Raw genomic sequence first — 17541 nt, 5'->3', positions numbered from 1 at the left:
TCCGCAGCATGCCGGCATAAAGTGTGACCAGATCAACGCAAGACAAACTCATTTGTGGCGGCTAATTAAAATCATATTCGCAATTACCCTTATTTCGATCATTTCATCTTTTTTTAGTAATATGTTATTACCCGTTTACAACTAACATTTTTAATAGTTAATGCCAATTTAGTGTTTTTAAGCAATAAACCTAAAAACAAACCTCAAATGTGCGGTCAGCCTGGTTGCTAAGGACAAGAAAAACCAAAACAAACGCATGTCAGGAATCACCTGTTCGTTTTCACACTGTGCTGCAAGCTTTTCACCAAGATCCTGCCATGGCCGGTGCTCCCAACTGGCTTCACGTGGACACGGAGGCCGAGGCTCCTCCACCGCATCTCACCACCCTGTCCAGTTGCATGGCTTTAAGTGACGTGCAGTGCGACGGATATATCCGGCTGCTTGCGGCGGACATTTCACTGGACAATGCCGCCGAGGAGCCCAGTGCCACGCTCAAGGTTTTCCGTGGTCTAAAACTCAAACAGGAGCAGGCACTGCCGGGTATTCCCGCGGCCATCGAAAGTCTCTACATCGATGAAACAGAGCCCAAAACGCCGGGTACATTTACTCTTTAAAAAAGCTCTATTTACCCATCATTAATCATTTTAAATTTTCCAGTCATTGCCGTGGCCATTGCCGAGTCAGTGCTCTTCTATCGCCACCTAAAGCCGTACTTCAAGTACACAATTCCCGCACAGGTCTCCGAGGATCTGGAGCTGGAGGTGTGGCGCAAGCTGCCGGTTGTGAAGCCTAGTGCACATCCCGCCCTGCTGGACTCCCTGAAAACCATTGACCACGCCAAGCTGTCGCGGAAATCGCAGCGCCTTCTGCAAATGGACGAGCAGGAGCGGGAGAACTTCATCGCCACTCACAAGGACTCGCCAGTGGGTCGGATTGGCAGTATTGTGGCCATGTGCTGCATAAAGCGCATCTCCAGCGATGCCAATCCGCCATCCCACTTGGTACTGGCCACCGATATTGGACGCATCCTGATCCTGGAGCCGCAGGGTTTCAATTTGGTTTACCAGGGCAAGGCCTGCGATGATGAGACTGCCGTGCCGAGCCTGATCTCCGTACAGGGGACCTTTGAGACGGATTTCTGCATCGTGGTGGCCACGCGCAATGGCGGTGTCTACCTCCTGCGGAAAAGTCAGCCTGATGGGCAGGAGATTGTCAAGCTTGGAATCCCTCTAACCGGTCTCCTACTGCTGCCCATCGATCAGACGATAATCGCCTCCACCATGGACAATCGCTATCTGTGTTACTCAAAGCGGGGCAAGCTTTTGTACGAGGTGCCTATGGCCGATTTACCTGTGTGCCTCCTTCCGCTGCCCTTAACCCATCTGGGACTAACCCTGGTGGCCATTGCCCTCAGAGGAGGAGTGGTCAAGTTCTATCTGCAGCGCTATCTGGTCGACGAGTTTGTTCTGGACGAGACGGTGGACGCCATGCTCTATGGTCGGATGGGCATGGAGGATCATGTCCTTACCCTCGTCACTCAATCTGGTGGAATCGTGGTCAAGATCCTGAGACGTGTGACTCGCTTTGAGCCCAAGCCCGCTGATCTGGCCAACAAGCGAGCATTAGGCGATCACAAATCCATCGTGGATGCCACGATTCTGGATAAGCCCAAAAAGAGCTCCATCTTTGTGGAGCAGGCGGCACGGGAGAAGCAGCAGGCCAAATGTAAGTTGCAAAGTAACCATTCTGAGAATGAGGGGATTTCAATCAGAACTAGGTGTAGTTTTCCATAAGTTTTAAGATCCAGAAATCCACAAATTCTTAAAAAATTTAATTCCCCAATCCAGCAACCTACGGTAGTTTCCAAGTGGAGCTGTGGCGCCTTCGCCACACGGCAGCCCGGGCAACCATCGATGCCATCAACTCCTCGGAAAGCACGATATCCGGAGACCTGACCCACGCCCCCGTGAAGCTATCCGCCGAGGTCTGCGGCAGTGGACCCGCATTTCGGCTCTACCTCACCGTTCAGAACCTGTCCACCTTCAAAATGGCCTCCAATCTGGTGGTCCTACTCCACGCGGATCGCCGCCACTACACCATTCCGCAGGCACTGGCCCGACTGCCGAGTGTCCTGCCAGGAGTTCCTCTACGCGTGGACTTCGAGGTGGTTGCGGTACTGGATCCCATGGACAAACTGCCACCGGCCAGCCTCACACCGGATAACTCCCTGATCCGGGTGATGCTGATGAAGGCCGGCCAGGCCAAGCCACTCATTGCAGCCGCCGTTTCGATGCCCCAATCCGAGGCGGCCTTCTAAGCGAAATATGTATGTAAGCAGCTTGGATATTCATAATAAGATTTCGAGTTTATTTGTCAGATGGAGAATAGTCCTGAGCTCGGGCCTTAGGCGTACTTGGGGGCATACTTCTCATACACCTTCACGTAGGCCTCCTTGGCGGCCTCCTTCGAGAGACCCTTGTTGGAGTTCCAGGCCTCGTACATGGCCTTCTTCTTGAGATCCAGAATGCCGGGCTTGTCGATGTTCACATCGCCAACGGTGGCCTGCTTGAAGAGACCGTAGAACTCCAGGAACTCGGAGTCGGTGGGCTTCTTGGAAAAGTTCTTTGCGAGTTCGGCGGCTTCCTCAAAACTGACCATTTTGCTGAGTTTGTGAGTGGATACTAGGTTAGCTCTCACCGCCAACAGCGGCCTTATATAGGCCATTCCAATTGATATTAGGAAATTTAATTAGTTTGAATATGTACCAGGTGCATTGCTCAACTTGGTATCCATAATGCCGCTCAAATAGTTTAATTAATATTTTTTGGGGAACCTTAGGAGTAGATACTACTATCTACCTACCATAGAAGGCCGAAGAACTATTCTTAGTAACAGATCGTACGACTTCACCATGATAACGTATAACAGCACCTGACTCACGTGAATTAGGTGTAAATCACAGCCCATGACTCTGAAAAATATTGGCTAGCCACTTAATTAAAGTATTGGGGTTTTGGCTATCCAGATTTCTGTACTTGCTGGGGCTCGGCCCAATCAATCAATCAGATAGTGGGTATATGGCTATATGGGTTCTGCATATGGCTCACTCCACTTTTTTGGCAAGTGCAAGAGCGCTGATAAGCTGCCGTCTAATTATATATTTCACTGCCCCTAAGAGGAACTCTCACTTTTCATGATTACTTCAATATATAGGTACTTTTCTGATAAGGTGGGAACTACAATTGCAGTGGGTGACCAGATAAGATTAGCGAAGGGTGTGAGCCATGTTTGCCCATATATAAACGGTGTTCACCCCGAAATCCGCACAGATTGTTTTTGTTTACCGAAACCAACTAGCCGCCAACATGCTTACCGTAAGTTTTACGCCGCCAAGCAAAAATGCGATTGTTTGTGTAACCATTTCGTTTTGCACCATCCTCGTTTTCAGTTCGAGGAGATCGTCGAGAAGGCCAAGAACTTCAAGAACCTGCCCAGCAAGGAGGAGTTCCTCGAGTTCTACGGCTACTACAAGCAGGCCACCGTCGGCGACTGCAACATCGAGGAGCCGGAGGACGAGGAGAAGAAGGCCCGCTACAACGCCTGGAAGAGCAAGGCCGGCCTGACCGCCGATGATGCCAAAGCCTACTACATCGAGGTCTACAAGAAGTACGCTGCCCAGTACGAATAAGCACAACCCTAGTCTAGACCCCTTCATGTGTCCTTCTAACGATGATTGTGGATATTTGTTGTAACTCTGTATTTATTGTAATTTTATAATAAACCAAACAAACACGTATGCATTTAAACCAAGCGCAAACGGCATTCTCCTTTAACTTTCCACTCGCGGTGACACACTCCATACCTATCTTAATCTGATTAGGCTGTATCGGGTTGGAAATTGTACATATATAAAAATTTTATTTTTATTTTAATCGTTTTCGTTGGCAAGCATGAGATGATTAATATAATATTACCCACATCATAATTATCTGATTCTTCTACTACTCATGTGACTGCCCACCTGGCATCACATCTTTGATAGACCATTGTAATATCTTTGGCGACATAAATAAATTTAAAAGTTATATTTAAATTTGTTGAATTTTTCAAATTCTAACTTAGTTCTTTCTGGGAATTTTCCACCTCCATTGTCATAATAATTTACTAATGTATTTTTGCGAAAAACTTACTCATCGGAAGACTACGTGTAAGATTGTAAATGATTGATTTGATTGGATTTCTAATCAACAATACGGTGATGGGTGCTTCCTGTTAAATACTACAAAAACAAAATAATATGCTAGTGTCGAGTTCCTCGGCTATCAGATACCCGTTACTCAGCTCGTGGAAGTGCAAACGAGAAATTTCAACATTTTCTCGAGAATTGCGCCAGAAACATTTAGAGGTATCCGAAACACTTCAAAATCCGATTAAGATAAGTTGAGTTATGGAGTTTAGAACTTCAGCCTTGGGACATTTCTTAATTTTTTGAATTTCAACATCAAAAAAATTACAAAAAATTTAAAAAAAAATTAATTTTTAAATTTGAATGCAGATTTTTAGAGAATTGCGCCAGAAACATTTAGAGGTATGCCACTTCAAAATCCGATTAAGATAAGTTGACTTATGGAGTTTAGAACTTCAGCCTTGGGAAATTTCTTTATTTTTTTGAATTTCAACTGAATTTAACTGTTGTACATCAGAAAATTACAATAAAATTACAAAAAAATAAATTTCGAAATTTGTATGCATATTTTTAGAGAATTGCAAATCGATAGAAATTTACAATTATTATAAAAAGTAAAAAAAATGTTAAATCAAATATACATCATACAATAACAAAGTTTAGTTTTTCACTAAGAAAAATTGTCTACAAAATCGTAGCGCACTTTTAGGAAGTGAACATAATTATTTGTTAAGAGAAAATCGAATTCCGGCCATCCATGTTCATGTTCATGTGTGTGTATAAAAAATTAATTATTACTTCCCGGAACGTGCTTGAAGTAGTTAAATAAGAAGGGGCACAATTCTGCAATAATCAGCTGATGCTGACCAAGTAGCCACAAACTCTTCCACAGCAATAGATAATTAAACTAATCGTAAGAGTTTTAAAGTCCGGAGACTAATTCACAGGTGAATCCGACAGGAGTGTGCCCTTGGCTCCCAGAACATGCAATGAACGATAAGTGTATCCGGGGCTATCTTCAATATCGCTACCTTTGACAATGTCGCTCGATTGTAGCTGGGCAGCGAAATTAGTGAAATAAAGATATCGATATCTGCTGATTACCAGCAAAATGGAAATATGTGACTTGGCCCAATAAACCAATAGAGAAATGAAAGGGTCTCAATGCTTTAAAAGCGCGAATGGAAGGCCCAGAAGTATTCAATCGTCTTTGGTTTTTCAGCGGTAAGCACATTAGCGAAGGATCCTTTCGGTTGCACTCTTTTTAATTGGGACTATTACTATCCAATTTTCAGCACTACCAACCAGAATCCTATACTAACAACATGGTCTCGGTAAGTATTCTGCACCTTGGATATATCATCAAATAAGTGAAAGATTGCCCAAAAGGAATCTCCCATATTATTCACTTATATGATTACTGATTCCCATAATAATCGCTTACCTCGCTCCACTGCACAGTTCGAGGAAGCCAGTGAACTCGCCAAGAAGTTCACCAAGAAGCCCACCGACGCCGAGTTCCTGGAGTTCTACGGTCTCTTCAAGCAGGCCACCGTTGGCGATGTGAACATCGACAAGCCCGGCGCACTGGCTCTGAAGGAGAAGGCCAAGTACGAGGCCTGGAGCTCCAACAAGGGTCTCTCGAAGGAGGCCGCCAAGGAGGCCTACGTGAAGGTGTACGAGAAGTATGCCCCCAAGTACGCCTAATCCGGCATCCGATCCGATGCGATACGGTTCCGGACCCCCCATGCACCTGCCATCACTACTACTTAGTTGAACAATAAAGATTACCAGAGATATGAGCAATAATCAGGTGTTTGTACCGCGGGCAGCATTTTATTGGAGCTTTCGTGCATTATAGTGCGACTGGCTGGGGATTCGGGAGAGGTGGGACCCCTCGAACTTTGATCCGAACGAGATTACGTGTCTTGGCAGCGGTTTGGTTGGACGAATTATCAGGGAATCGAAATCGTTATCAGTAGACCTGCATTATCACCAGCGCGATTGCCTAACCCACTTCACCGAAAGCTTCGCGATCCACTGAGAATTTTCAGATGGAGCTTCCCCTCTCTTATTTTGCTCACTGGGGAGAAGCTTTCTCGTTGAGGGCGATCGTGCGATGTGGACTGACTTAAATTGAAAGTCACCGCCGGATTGGAATTCAGACACTGTTTAGTTCTGTGGCAGCCAACACACCAGTAAGTGTTTAGTTTAAATTCAATTACACAGCTGCTGATAGCTGATAGGTGGTAATATCAGTGCTCACTAATTGTGGATGTGACACGTAAAGTGGACATTTGGTGCGAGCTTCTACACCTGCAGCAGAACTCAATTATGGAAATTCGCCAAGCAACAGGCACTGAGAAAAATATTGTGCAAAAATCGGCTTCGAAACGCATATTCCAGAACATGCCATACTTCAAAACCTTGCCACTTTGACTTTTTGCCATTTGCAACGCCCATAAACTAAATGAGCGCCTTTAAATGATTGCTTATTTTGGGACTGCAAGCTTTTGTAGCCATAACTTGGCACGACCATATGTGTCACTTATTTTGCTCAGTGCTCGACACGTACAAAGCCCACGTCCGTATCCAAATTGGTCGAAATTCGCCGGCCAAAAGCGGCCGCCAACGGTGGCCCGCTCCCTTTCAAAAATCTCGCCGCCGAGACAAACATTTGCGTCTGCTGTTTGCTTCCGCATCATAATTACCCAGTTCTACTCGAATTATGTACTGCTGCTGGGAGAAAGTCGAAGATGCTGGTGCGGTGCGACAAACAAACAGCCATTAGCAAACATTCGGTGGGTCTTTGAGGTCGAGATCGCCCCACGGGGCCAAAGGTCACTTCCAGCTGGCTCTGTTTGGCACACGCCAGCCAGCCAGCATCTTCATGCGGAACTGGTTTTACCTATTATGCTAGTACACATTAAGCTAACTACTTTATAAACATGTCTAATTAAAGTTTTTTACAATTCCGCTACTTGCAGATAAAATCTAACCCAGAATGGTTTCCGAGGTAAGTGCTTTTCCCAACTGATAATGCACTGATAACAGCAGTCTAACGAATTTGGGGCCTTAGCTGCTTGATAGACTTGCCGCTAATCACCTGTTCGATTGCTGTACACTGATCGAAATCTATTCAAAAACGATGAACTTTTCCTTCTTAAACTAACTTGTCGTGCTATGAGATAAGATTGTGCTTCCGTTAAATCGGGGACAGCTTTTCAAATAAGATTTTGTTTTAAAGAATCACAGTTTTCAGTTGAAATCAATAGTTATAATTTTGTTATAATATATTTAAATATTTGTTAGTGGCTTGCAAAGGTCTCACTAAGACTGCTTACAATGTGTAACTAATATATCATTAATTGACCAGCTTGATAGATCTCCACTAACATAGCTTTCCATCTATCCCTAGCAATTCAACGCCGCCGCCGAGAAGGTGAAGAGCCTGACCAAGCGCCCCAGCGATGATGAGTTCCTCCAGCTGTACGCCCTCTTCAAGCAGGCCAGCGTGGGTGACAACGACACCGCCAAGCCGGGTCTCCTGGACCTGAAGGGCAAGGCCAAGTGGGAGGCGTGGAACAAGCAGAAGGGCAAGAGCAGCGAGGCCGCCCAGCAGGAGTACATCAGCTTCGTGGAGGGCCTGGTGGCCAAGTACGCCTAAAAATAAACCCAATGCCCACCAATAAGCAGCGATCTTAACTTGTACTATTATAATGTAATGTTACCTGTAATGCGGAATAAACTTTGTATGTTAATTTTGTACTAAAATGTGTTGACCCGCTGACTCACACGAGCTGCATTCGCTTGGCCTGCGGCTATTTAACTGGCAAATAGAGGAAGTGGCTGGCTGCAGCGCTTTGCAGTACTTTGAACCAGTGGCCAGTGGCGCCCTGTTAGCGGTGCATCGTTAATGGATCTTCGAGTGTGTTTGTTCAAACCGCGCTTCGAACGCGGTTCAAAGTCGAGGGGAAGGTTTCCTAAAGCCTCGACCTTGAGCCACCCATCCATCCATCCATCCATCCTGCTTGTCGTGGTTAGTTAGAATTAACGAAAGCTCTGGATAATTAGCCACGATTTTCACTGAATTAAGTGGCGTTTGTTTGAATGCAATCGCAACATTGCAACAACTCCCGACGGCAACATGTTGCTAGTGCAGAGTTGCTAGCCGCGCAACAGGTGAATCAGCAACATCTTGCTGAGAGGAAGAGGAAGCAGAGATTCGTATTTCCGAATTACGTTCGCACATAAAAAGGGCATTTTCGGATTTGGAAACTCATTAATGCGCAAGACGTTAGTCCTCGCATATTGGGTAGCATGGGACAGGCAGGCACAAGGTGGAAAACCAGCGGTTTGAAACCAGGGGTGTTGAAACAGGTGCCAGTATTGGCCAAGAAACTGGTTCCGAAAAGAACTCGGTTCAGCGAGCGATCGTGCAAAACAAATAGGCAGCAACAAGCACAGACACAAGCACAAACGCAACAACCGCAACAACAACCACAATAACCAGTCGGTGTCAGCCAGTCTGTCTTTGCTTTTGCGTTTGCTTTTGCGCTGCCAGTTTGAGCAACTGAGCGTTCAGTTTACTTCAGTCTCTATTTGGGCCCAAACGCGTTCGCTTGGCCAGCGCGCTCGTCCATGTCGCTTTGCTCGCCTTTCGCTGTGTGCGTGCGCCTGCCTACGTGTGTGCCTGTGCATGCGAGTGTGTGTGCGTGTGTGTGTGTGTGTGTTAACAAAATGTGATTAGCAAAAATACAAAGAAATCAGGCATAGTGGAACAAGGCATTGTGGCTGAAACAACAGTCGGCGGCAGTAACAGTCGGCACTGAGAAACAACAACAAATTTTATATGTTAATAATAATACACAAAAACATATCTTTCGTGATATACACGAAATGCGAAAATTTGCATAAAAAGCAATGCGCTGGCGCGGCAACAAAGCGCGGCCGTAAAAAATAAGTAACGCCAACGACAATTCTGAATTTGTGCTTTATCGGCAGCAGCAGCAGCAGCAGCAGCAACAATTAAATTAATATTGAACTACACCCAAAGTTAACAAAAGTAGCAGCCATAAAAAAATACAATACCACAGTCACAGCAACAACAAAAGCGGCAGCAGCAACAACCACAAACGTTGTCTACCTTTTTACCTTTTCAAGTCTGTGTGTTTTTTTTTTTTTGGTTTTGTGCTGCTGCTGCAAGAGCGATTTATTGAGCGATCCGGAGAGCAGGAACCGCAGACAAAGATCGGGCTTAGCTCCGAATGCCACTCCGAATCCGACTCCGAATCCCACTCCGAATCCCACTGCGACCAGTTCCAGTCGCCCGAAGTGATACTGATATGACCAGCTGTCTGCCAGCAGCCGCAGATGCAATCCGGTGAGTTTCGCCCATTCACCGTTGCCGCATTCAAATTCGTGGAGCGAAAGATACTTTTTGAAGTTGCCTCGAACGGAGCGAAACTTCGTGTGTGGTTGGCCTTTTACTGTAATGTGTTTTAGTGCCCTTTAGCGATAAACCTAATATGAATATGACATTATGTTCGAAAGTGTAACATTTATCCTATCGTGAATGACTACTGTTTATTAATAAATTATTAGTCTAGGTATAGTGTTCTGGTATCTAAGCAAATGCATTCATAAATTTTTGAGCTTATCAAGAACAAGTTTCGTATCTGTAACTGCATACGCGCAGTTTATAGGGATTTGGAAGAGTTTATACCCCAGATCAGAGTTGCTCCACAATTTCATCAGATATTTAAATAAAAGTTGGCCAGGTAGCGATCCGATCGCCCATTAAAAAGTGCCAAAATGTGTGCGCCAGTATTTGTGGGGATATTTGTATATATATTCTTGTTGTTGGGCTAATTCGCGGCAATTTCTTCGTTCGCGGCCTTTTCATTAATAAGTTTCACGCGCCGCTCATTTTTCAACATACATCGCACTCCTTCCTGTCCCCGAATCACCTCGTCTGCGGATCGGATTACCGTGTTGATGTTGTCTTTACTTTTCGCAGTCCCCAAATACTTGGCAAGGGGCAGGGTAGGGGAAGGGGTAGCGGTACGAATAAATTATAATTTTTTTGCTAATTCGTACTTGTAGGTAGTTTGTAGCTTTCAGTGGGGTAGATAACAAAATTCACCTGGTGATGCAATACACTTTTATAATTGGCTAAGAACGCAAATGCTTGATTTTTGATGCACACGGATTTTGAATAAAAGTGGTCAAACATGATCGTCTCTTCCTTTCAGACAATTAACTCATAGATCATTAGGAACTTCTGACTTGGAAATTAAAGTTTGCTTATAAAAGATTAATGCCACATGTCTGCATTGCGCCCAGAAATACTATTGCTGAATAAATAAAAGGAAATGTAAATAATTGTTATTCAACTGATAAGCGTACTTCTTTATTCATGCACCCAAACTAATTTTTCATTCGCACACAAACACGTTACTAGCCAACCTTCATCAGTAATTATTGATGACATTTGCAACCCAGTTTTCAAATTGTCTAGATAAATACATTTTCAGTCAGAGGCATCCCAGTCGCCCAGGTAGTCAGAAGCCTTTTGGTCGCAGACGCAAATACGGATTGTGCGGTGGAAGTTAGAGGAAAACGAGTTATCCAGCGACAGCCACTAATACTAGTTATGTATGTTTTGCGACTGTCCGCCGCCAAAAACTCCTTTTTTCCCCCGAGGCGCCTTGCAGACTTTGAACCGACGTGTAATTGCAGTTGCAAGTTGCAGGTTGCAGGTTGCAAGTTGCAAGTGGCCAGTGGCCAGTGGCGGGCAGCCGAGACACTTGACGCTCCTTCGGCACATCGAATTGGCCAGGTATGACAATGGAATGCACAAACAAGAACCAAACACTGGCCAGGCACGCAATGCGACTCGGTTTCGGAAAAGCGCGGAATGCTCGCTGGATCAGAATACGTATACGTCCAGTGTGACGGTTATGTGAGCCGGCTGCCCGGTTCGCGGAAACTCCCAACAAGGAGACCCACGAAGGCCGTGCCACTTGGCCGACTGCTGGTCCAGCCCTGGCCAACAGGTAGGGTTACTCATAGCGAGGCATCTCTGCATCGGTATCGCCATCTGGGAATTGAGTCATTCGCACGCTCTTCCACCAGCACAGACAGACTTCTGTAAGTCGAACTGCGATCTTGTCACGTTCAAGATCTACGAATTGCGTGCATATCTTTTCACTCAGTTCATATTCACAAACTTTGCGTCATCGAGTATTACACATTCTATTTAGCTGAAGTGGGCCTAAGCCTAGAAGTCTAATTGTGGTTCTAACTAATTCTGCAAAAAACTCATAGCTGTCTTGGTAGTTTTCATCAGCTAAAAGGGTTTGTGGTTTCAAACATGCATTTCGTACGATTTTGAAATTTTTAAGCTTGAGTTAACTCGCCCGAATGGTAATCACCATAATTGACCCAAATTGTCCCAGTCCAAGAAGTTCGACTGCAATGAAAATGCTTGGCGAACTAAGATTTTTAGTGATCGGGCTTATTCCGTTTCTGAACTCTGCCATTTTGTGGAGCAATGCAAATAGAATCTAAGCGAAGAGTTATGGGCCCCCGGATTTTTGGCACAGCCTTTGTTTCCACTCTGTCTCCGAAATCTGGAGACCCTGCCCCTCCACTGCCTCCACTGCCTCCTCTGCCTCCACTGCCACCTCTGCGATCTGGGGACCGGGGCTTCGTGTGTATTAACCTGCCGCACCGGTTTCGGTTTATGTTTTAGCCAACGCCATCATCCATTACTTATACCCGAGCTCGTACCCCTTCTCATACATATGTGTGTTTCTATTTCTCTTTTAATTTTCTCTCGGGCGCTCAAAGTTGCTGCTGCTGCCGCTGCTGCTGCTGCTGCGACTTGTTGCTGCTTCTTTATTTATTTTTTAACCAGTTTTTCTGTTTGTTGTTGGTGCTGCAACCTGAGCGCGAATGAGCCATAAATAACAACAACCACAGCAGCCCAGTCGCTGTCTTCTGTCCCGATTTCCAGGAAGCAAATGTCTGTCCGTCCGTCCGCTTGTCCGTTTGGCTGTTTGTCCGCCCGTCGAGAGGCCCAAACCAAAAGCAACCCGTCCCGTCTGCAATTCGCGTGCAGAGCCGCTTTGCCCGCCTGACTGGCCTCTATGGATTATGCAACTCTTGGTTTTGGTTTTGGTTTTCGGTTTTCGGTTTTCAGTTTTTATTTGAAAATTTAATAACCCAGGCGTTGGCGTTAGCGTCTGCTTCCTTGATGGCGCGACAGCCGCGCGAAATGACTTTTCTGTCAGCTCTTTTTGTTTTTGTTATTTTTTTTTGGTTTTTAGCGCCCACGGATTTGGCCAGCCAGCAAATTCCCGGCTGATCCGCTAAGTCGCGGCTAATCCCTGCCGGAATTTTGCTCATCTAATCAAAAGACCTGCATTCCACGAAGGTCCAAAGAAGTCGACGGCAAGTTGGCCAAGAATTCACCGGTGCTATCAGCGAAACAGACAAGCGGCCAACTGCACGTGGGCAAACACAAATAGCGTTTGCGGGAAACCCCACCAAAAACAGAAACAGAGCCGAATCATTTTCGCAGAATTTCTGCCCGGCCACATGGTGCAGATTCTTGGGTAAACAAACCAGCTTGGGCAATTAATGTGGGCCAATCATGCGCTCCATGCGAATTATTTGAAGGTTCCATAAAGATATATTTGACCCAAATTCGATTGCCATAAAGATAGTGGCTTTAGCTAGTAATAATTCGCGTGGATTTCTGATATCACCAGTTCTATGGCTATGGCTACAATTAACATGAAAAATGCATTGCATCAGGGGCTGAGCAAGGGCATCTTGGCTGAGAGTATCTTAGATAAACATCGAGGCAGTGCAACAAGTATTTGGTGTTCGCGGACTGTCTATATTTATACAACTACTTATGTATGCACTTTCGGGACTATCGAGAATAGAACTGCTCTGGAGCAACAAGTATTTGCCGAAACCTCTATACAAATGCCCGGCGATAAGATAAAAAGTGGCTGCCAGAGGCGCCTGAACTCTGGCAATGGGCCAATTCCAAACATGGCAGTGAAAAAATGCACTGACTAAAATAAACAAAAACGTCCGAATAATTCTCATTGGATGTAGTTTGTTTAAGGCATTCCCATGTACTAAAATATTAAACTATGGAGTTAATTTTCACAAAGTTCCCTATACATAAACATACAATTTTTTCCCATGAAGAACTAAATCAAATATTCTTTAGTTGCTGCAGATGAAGAATTTTGAAGAACACTGATTGGGGAATTCTCCACGATGCACGAACTTTTCAACAAAGTGCTCGCCAAACGCGATCTCTCAAGAGCCGGAGATCTCTTTTCCGTGCCGGATGCAGATATTGTCGACGACATCACGGAGGTGGTAGGTTATCCACAGCACCATCCTAAGATCGAAACTTATACTAGAAATCCCCTGAAGCTTTCCGAGATCAGTCCGATCATCTCGCATGCGGACTACGTGAAGAACAACAATGACCAGAGTGTGGTGGAGATCTGTGTGACGCGGGTGCTGTCCTGCATCCGGGAAACAAAAACCGCGGAGCGCTACTGTGCTGCTCTGGTGGATCTACTGCGGACCTGTCTGCTGTGGAACCTCCAACCCTCGGGAACCACAAAGGAAGAGCCGCCCCACGCCAAGATCGCCGCCGATATCATCTCCAGCATTTTCCTGGTAAGCTACTGTTCTTTCTTAACATAAGTCGATCACCTTTAATGACTGTGGCCTATTTTGTTTTAACTAGAACTATGACAAAAAAGAACTGATGAAAATAGCCCTTCCCGTCGCCGTGCAGTTCCTTCCAAAGGGAAACCGTGAGCTGTCCCGCAACTTGGCCAGTTACCTGTCGCTGGCGGCCATCGATCACGCCTGCTTGCTGAGCCCCCACACGGAGTCCGTGATGGAGTCCATCCTGTCCGGCAACTACGGCCTGCTCCGAGTGCTTTCCCAGGTGTACGAGGTGGCTCCGGAGGCGGTGGCGCCACATGCCCCGCTGCTTATGCCCCTGCTGCCGCAGTGTGATCCGCAGGAGAGGATGGCGGTGTTCCAGCTGTATCTGCTGATCGTTCAGAAGTCGCCAGAGGTTCTGGAACCGTGTGTTCCGCAGCTCTGTGGCTCCCTTCTCGATAGCGACACTTGCAGCATAACCATGCAGATTCTGCTGAAGCTCTCCCAGCACTCGCCCAGCCTTCTTGTCGACCATTTCGAGCAACTGCGCCTGGCGGCTAAGACAAATCCTGGAACGATTCCGCTTTGTGCCCAGATTATGACTACCGCGGGAGTGGGCAGCAAGGAGACGGCCCAGCAGGCTCTGGACTTTGTGCTGGAGCACCTGCCCACGCAGGCACTTCTGCAACAGGAGGCCACTCGCCTCTGCTCCGCCCATCCGGTTTTGTTCACCGACAAGGTCCTGGCCTGTGTGCGGCAGAAGAACGCAGCTCTCAGCTCGCAACAGGATGTGGGAAATGGCTTGGGAAACAAGACCTCCGGTGGTGTCACCATTGTCAGCTTGAACAGCTCCAGTCTCAGTCCGCCCCTTAGGCCAGGTGAGCTCAATTATGATAAACTTGTACATATTTAGTACTAACAAGATCCCTTAAAGTTCCGATTGGCGCACCGTCTATAAACACAACAAGTGTTCCACCGGCCAGCGTAGCCAGTGCCACGCCCACGCCCACGCCTCCTCCCGCCTCCGCCTCGGCGCCTATTGCCAGCTCCACGCCCGTGTCGGCTGCCACGCCCACTGCGCAGCATGCGGGATACACGCGGCGGGTGAAGCTGGGTGACTCCCGGAGCACAGGTCGCCTGCATCCCGCCAGCAATACGCACCGGAGTGTGACCCGGTTGAATGTGGCCAGTGGATCCGTGGGAGGACTGCACAAGAGCATGACACGGCTGAGTAACTCGCAGATAAACCAGCAACCCGGAGGCAGCTCCAATGGGAATGTGGTGGTGCAGTCGGGTGCCACTCCGAAGACCCCAACCGGCTTCAGCAATCCGCCGGTGACCCCAGTGCCGCCATTGAGCAACAACGTGGTCATAACTGGACACAACCGACACGGCATACCTGTAACCTCCGGAGGCGTGACTGTGACCACGTCGCCCTCGAAGGTGCGACCGCACTCCCAAGGACCCTCAACGCTGCTCAACTCGAGCACGGTGCTGATGAAGTACAGCACGGATGCACTGAACCAATCGGTGGGCTCGATCTCCATACCACAATCGGCAGCGGTGGCCACTTTGCCAGCGACGCAGACACAGAATGCGGTATCCGTCCATCATGCCTCCCCGGCGCTGCCCCAATCCGCTAGCAATGGCCATGCCAAGTCAGTGATGAAACTGCCAGTCAACGGAAATGTAAGCTATGTCAAACAGATCATGTAGCACATCAACTGATGTTTCAACTGAACCCACTTACAGAGCGAAGTAATCGTTTCGGGACCCACCACCAATGTGGCGCCTCGACGCAGCGACAACACCAGCAGGACCCTATTGAATGCCAACAGTGTCATGGACCAGCGGATGAGCACCTTTGAGCCATACCAGATTATGCGCGATCCTGTGCAGCAGTTCTGCGAGAAGAACTTCAATTCGATCAAGTCGTACATGGATGAGGTGTCGCAGCATCTGCCGCCGCCCACGCGTTGCAGCATTGAGGGTAAGTGCTGGAATCCTCTCAATCCTTTCCTCAATCTCTAACTCCTGTGCCCGTGCATCCCTCACATAAACACACATCCCACACGCACACACAAACACATCACACAGTTTCCAATGAATTTGCAGAGCGTCGTACCAAAAAGGTGGCCAAATTGCACTTCGCCTGCCAGATTCGTGGTCCCCACTGCCTCTACTCCAAAACTTGCTTTACGATGCGCACGCGGAACCCCAAGACCTGGATACATATGATGTTCCTGGACTTTCAAGTGCGGCATTTTGTGAGTGCTCTCAACTTTTAGCCTGAAAAACATCATTTCATTTTGTAATTATTTGTGATCTTTAGGTGAAGGAGAAGTGCGTGCTGAGCACGCGGGAGTCCGGCATTAGCAATCTCAAGAATATTTGGCAGATACTCAAGTGCGAGAACCGCAGCTTCACCGAGCTGGTCACCAGCCAGTTTCCTCAGGTCAAGGTGGGTGAATCCCTCCGCAAAATAAGTCCCTTGTGAAATTAATTGCTTCATATTGAAATTCTTCAGGACCGCGAGATCCTGGTGAACGAGCTGCGTCACTCGGGCTTCCTGGACGTGTTCGAGGTGTCCAAGACAGACAAGTCCAACCCGAACTGCAATGAGTTGGAGTACCAGTGGGGCTGCTTCCTCTGCAATCATCCGGACAAGGCGGTGGGCTTCCTCAATGGCAGCAATCAGCCCATGATCGAGGGTCAGCTGAAGGAGAAGAAGGGCAAGTGGCGACTGTTCAGGCGGTGGCGAACGCGCTACTTCACCTTGTCCGGAGCGCACTTGTCCTGCAAAGGATCTGTGAGTATATCGAGAGTCATGCTTTATCTGAGGATTACTAAATGCTTAACTATTGCAGAGCGGAGGTGAGAGCATCGATGTGAACCAGATACGATCGGTAAAGGTGTCTCGTGGTGCGCGTAACATACCCAAGGCCTTCGAGATCTTCACCGCCGACCAGACACTAATACTCAAGCCTAAGGACGGCAAGAACGCCGAGGAGTGGGTGCAGTGCCTCAGCATCGTGGTGGCCCACTCGCAGGCCCGAGATAATCCCACGGCCAAGACGAACAGCTTGCCCGCCCGCAGCATGGGCAGCAGCAAGCCCTCCTTCTAGGATTCTAGGATGCGATGCCATCCCAACAACCCATGTGAGATTATTTGTAAATGTAAAGACAGAGCAACGGCAACACACAAAAGACAAACAGACAAAGGATCGGCGAGCAAAGGACTCTGCCGTCTATATACATATACATATACATATATATATATATGCAATATATCATTCAATATATATGATATATACCATAGACTTATCTAGCGTGTACTTACCATTTCAAGGGATTTCAAAAATTTTGCGAAATTGTTTTTATCATTTATAGTTGATTTTTATACATATGTATTTAGTTTATGCTTATTTATTGTACGTGTATTAAACAAACAGCTTGCTTTCGCAATCGAATGCTTCAGTTATTTTCAGTACACGGGGTCTGGCCTTAACAAACCCGTTTTCGATCTCCAACTAATGACTGAATGGCGAATTGTAGCTGCAATCATAATTTTGGCAATGCGGCAAGGAATTTATATCTTTGAGGTGTGCCATATCTCAAAGGACATTTGAGGCGATTTCTCATAA

General features: G+C 46.9%; 6 protein-coding genes across 9 annotated transcripts; 5 read left to right on the top strand and 1 right to left on the bottom strand.

Annotated features, from left to right (window-relative positions):
* Positions 1–17: 17 nt before the first annotated feature.
* On the top strand, positions 18–3233 carry LOC6544768 (Bardet-Biedl syndrome 1 protein homolog). 2 transcript variants are annotated; one of them, XM_026976426.1, is made up of 4 exons: positions 18–597; positions 658–1725; positions 1848–2326; positions 3214–3233. In XM_026976426.1, the coding sequence occupies exons 1-3, from the start codon at positions 318–320 to the stop codon at positions 2315–2317; spliced, it is 1818 nt and encodes a 605-aa protein (XP_026832227.1). In that variant the 5' UTR covers positions 18–317; the 3' UTR covers positions 2318–2326; positions 3214–3233. The 2 variants fall into 2 exon arrangements, with proteins under 2 accessions (XP_026832227.1, XP_001971498.1); XM_001971462.3 differs by lacking the exon at positions 3214–3233 and having other exon boundaries at positions 1848–2547.
* Positions 2347–2725, bottom strand: LOC6544767 (acyl-CoA-binding protein). The gene has a single exon (XM_001971461.3). It carries the CDS (start codon positions 2722–2724, stop codon positions 2404–2406), a length of 321 nt encoding a protein of 106 aa, XP_001971497.2. The 5' UTR covers position 2725; the 3' UTR covers positions 2347–2403.
* Positions 2762–3811, top strand: LOC6544766 (acyl-CoA-binding protein). Its single transcript, XM_001971460.3, has 2 exons — positions 2762–3374; positions 3449–3811. The coding sequence occupies exons 1-2, from the start codon at positions 3366–3368 to the stop codon at positions 3686–3688; spliced, it is 249 nt and encodes an 82-aa protein (XP_001971496.1). The 5' UTR covers positions 2762–3365; the 3' UTR covers positions 3689–3811.
* A 1435-nt stretch (positions 3812–5246) lies between these two features.
* Positions 5247–5995, top strand: LOC6544765 (acyl-CoA-binding protein). Its single transcript, XM_001971459.3, has 3 exons — positions 5247–5410; positions 5482–5520; positions 5648–5995. The coding sequence occupies exons 2-3, from the start codon at positions 5512–5514 to the stop codon at positions 5891–5893; spliced, it is 255 nt and encodes an 84-aa protein (XP_001971495.1). The 5' UTR covers positions 5247–5410; positions 5482–5511; the 3' UTR covers positions 5894–5995.
* Positions 5996–6305: 310 nt separating this feature from the next.
* Positions 6306–7960, top strand: LOC6544764 (acyl-CoA-binding protein homolog). Its single transcript, XM_001971458.3, has 3 exons — positions 6306–6384; positions 7174–7202; positions 7605–7960. Exons 2-3 carry the CDS (start codon positions 7191–7193, stop codon positions 7851–7853), a joined length of 261 nt encoding a protein of 86 aa, XP_001971494.1. The 5' UTR covers positions 6306–6384; positions 7174–7190; the 3' UTR covers positions 7854–7960.
* Positions 7961–8751: 791 nt separating this feature from the next.
* On the top strand, positions 8752–17167 carry LOC6544763 (protein melted). 3 transcript variants are annotated; one of them, XM_026976565.1, is made up of 10 exons: positions 8752–9569; positions 13449–13594; positions 13652–13903; positions 13974–14775; positions 14832–15586; positions 15650–15887; positions 15995–16164; positions 16230–16358; positions 16425–16706; positions 16765–17167. In XM_026976565.1, the coding sequence occupies exons 2-10, from the start codon at positions 13490–13492 to the stop codon at positions 17020–17022; spliced, it is 2991 nt and encodes a 996-aa protein (XP_026832366.1). In that variant the 5' UTR covers positions 8752–9569; positions 13449–13489; the 3' UTR covers positions 17023–17167. The 3 variants fall into 3 exon arrangements, with proteins under 3 accessions (XP_026832366.1, XP_001971493.1, XP_026832365.1); XM_001971457.3 differs by having other exon boundaries at positions 13440–13594; positions 16013–16164; XM_026976564.1 differs by having other exon boundaries at positions 13440–13594.
* Positions 17168–17541: the final 374 nt, after the last annotated feature.

This window comes from Drosophila erecta, unplaced genomic scaffold (genome assembly GCF_003286155.1).
Source record: "Drosophila erecta strain 14021-0224.00,06,07 unplaced genomic scaffold, DereRS2 tig00000021-arrow-pilon, whole genome shotgun sequence".
Taxonomy (NCBI): domain Eukaryota; kingdom Metazoa; phylum Arthropoda; class Insecta; order Diptera; family Drosophilidae; genus Drosophila; species Drosophila erecta.
Note: the sequence above shows the minus strand (reverse complement) of the source record. Positions and strands in the feature narration are given on the sequence as shown.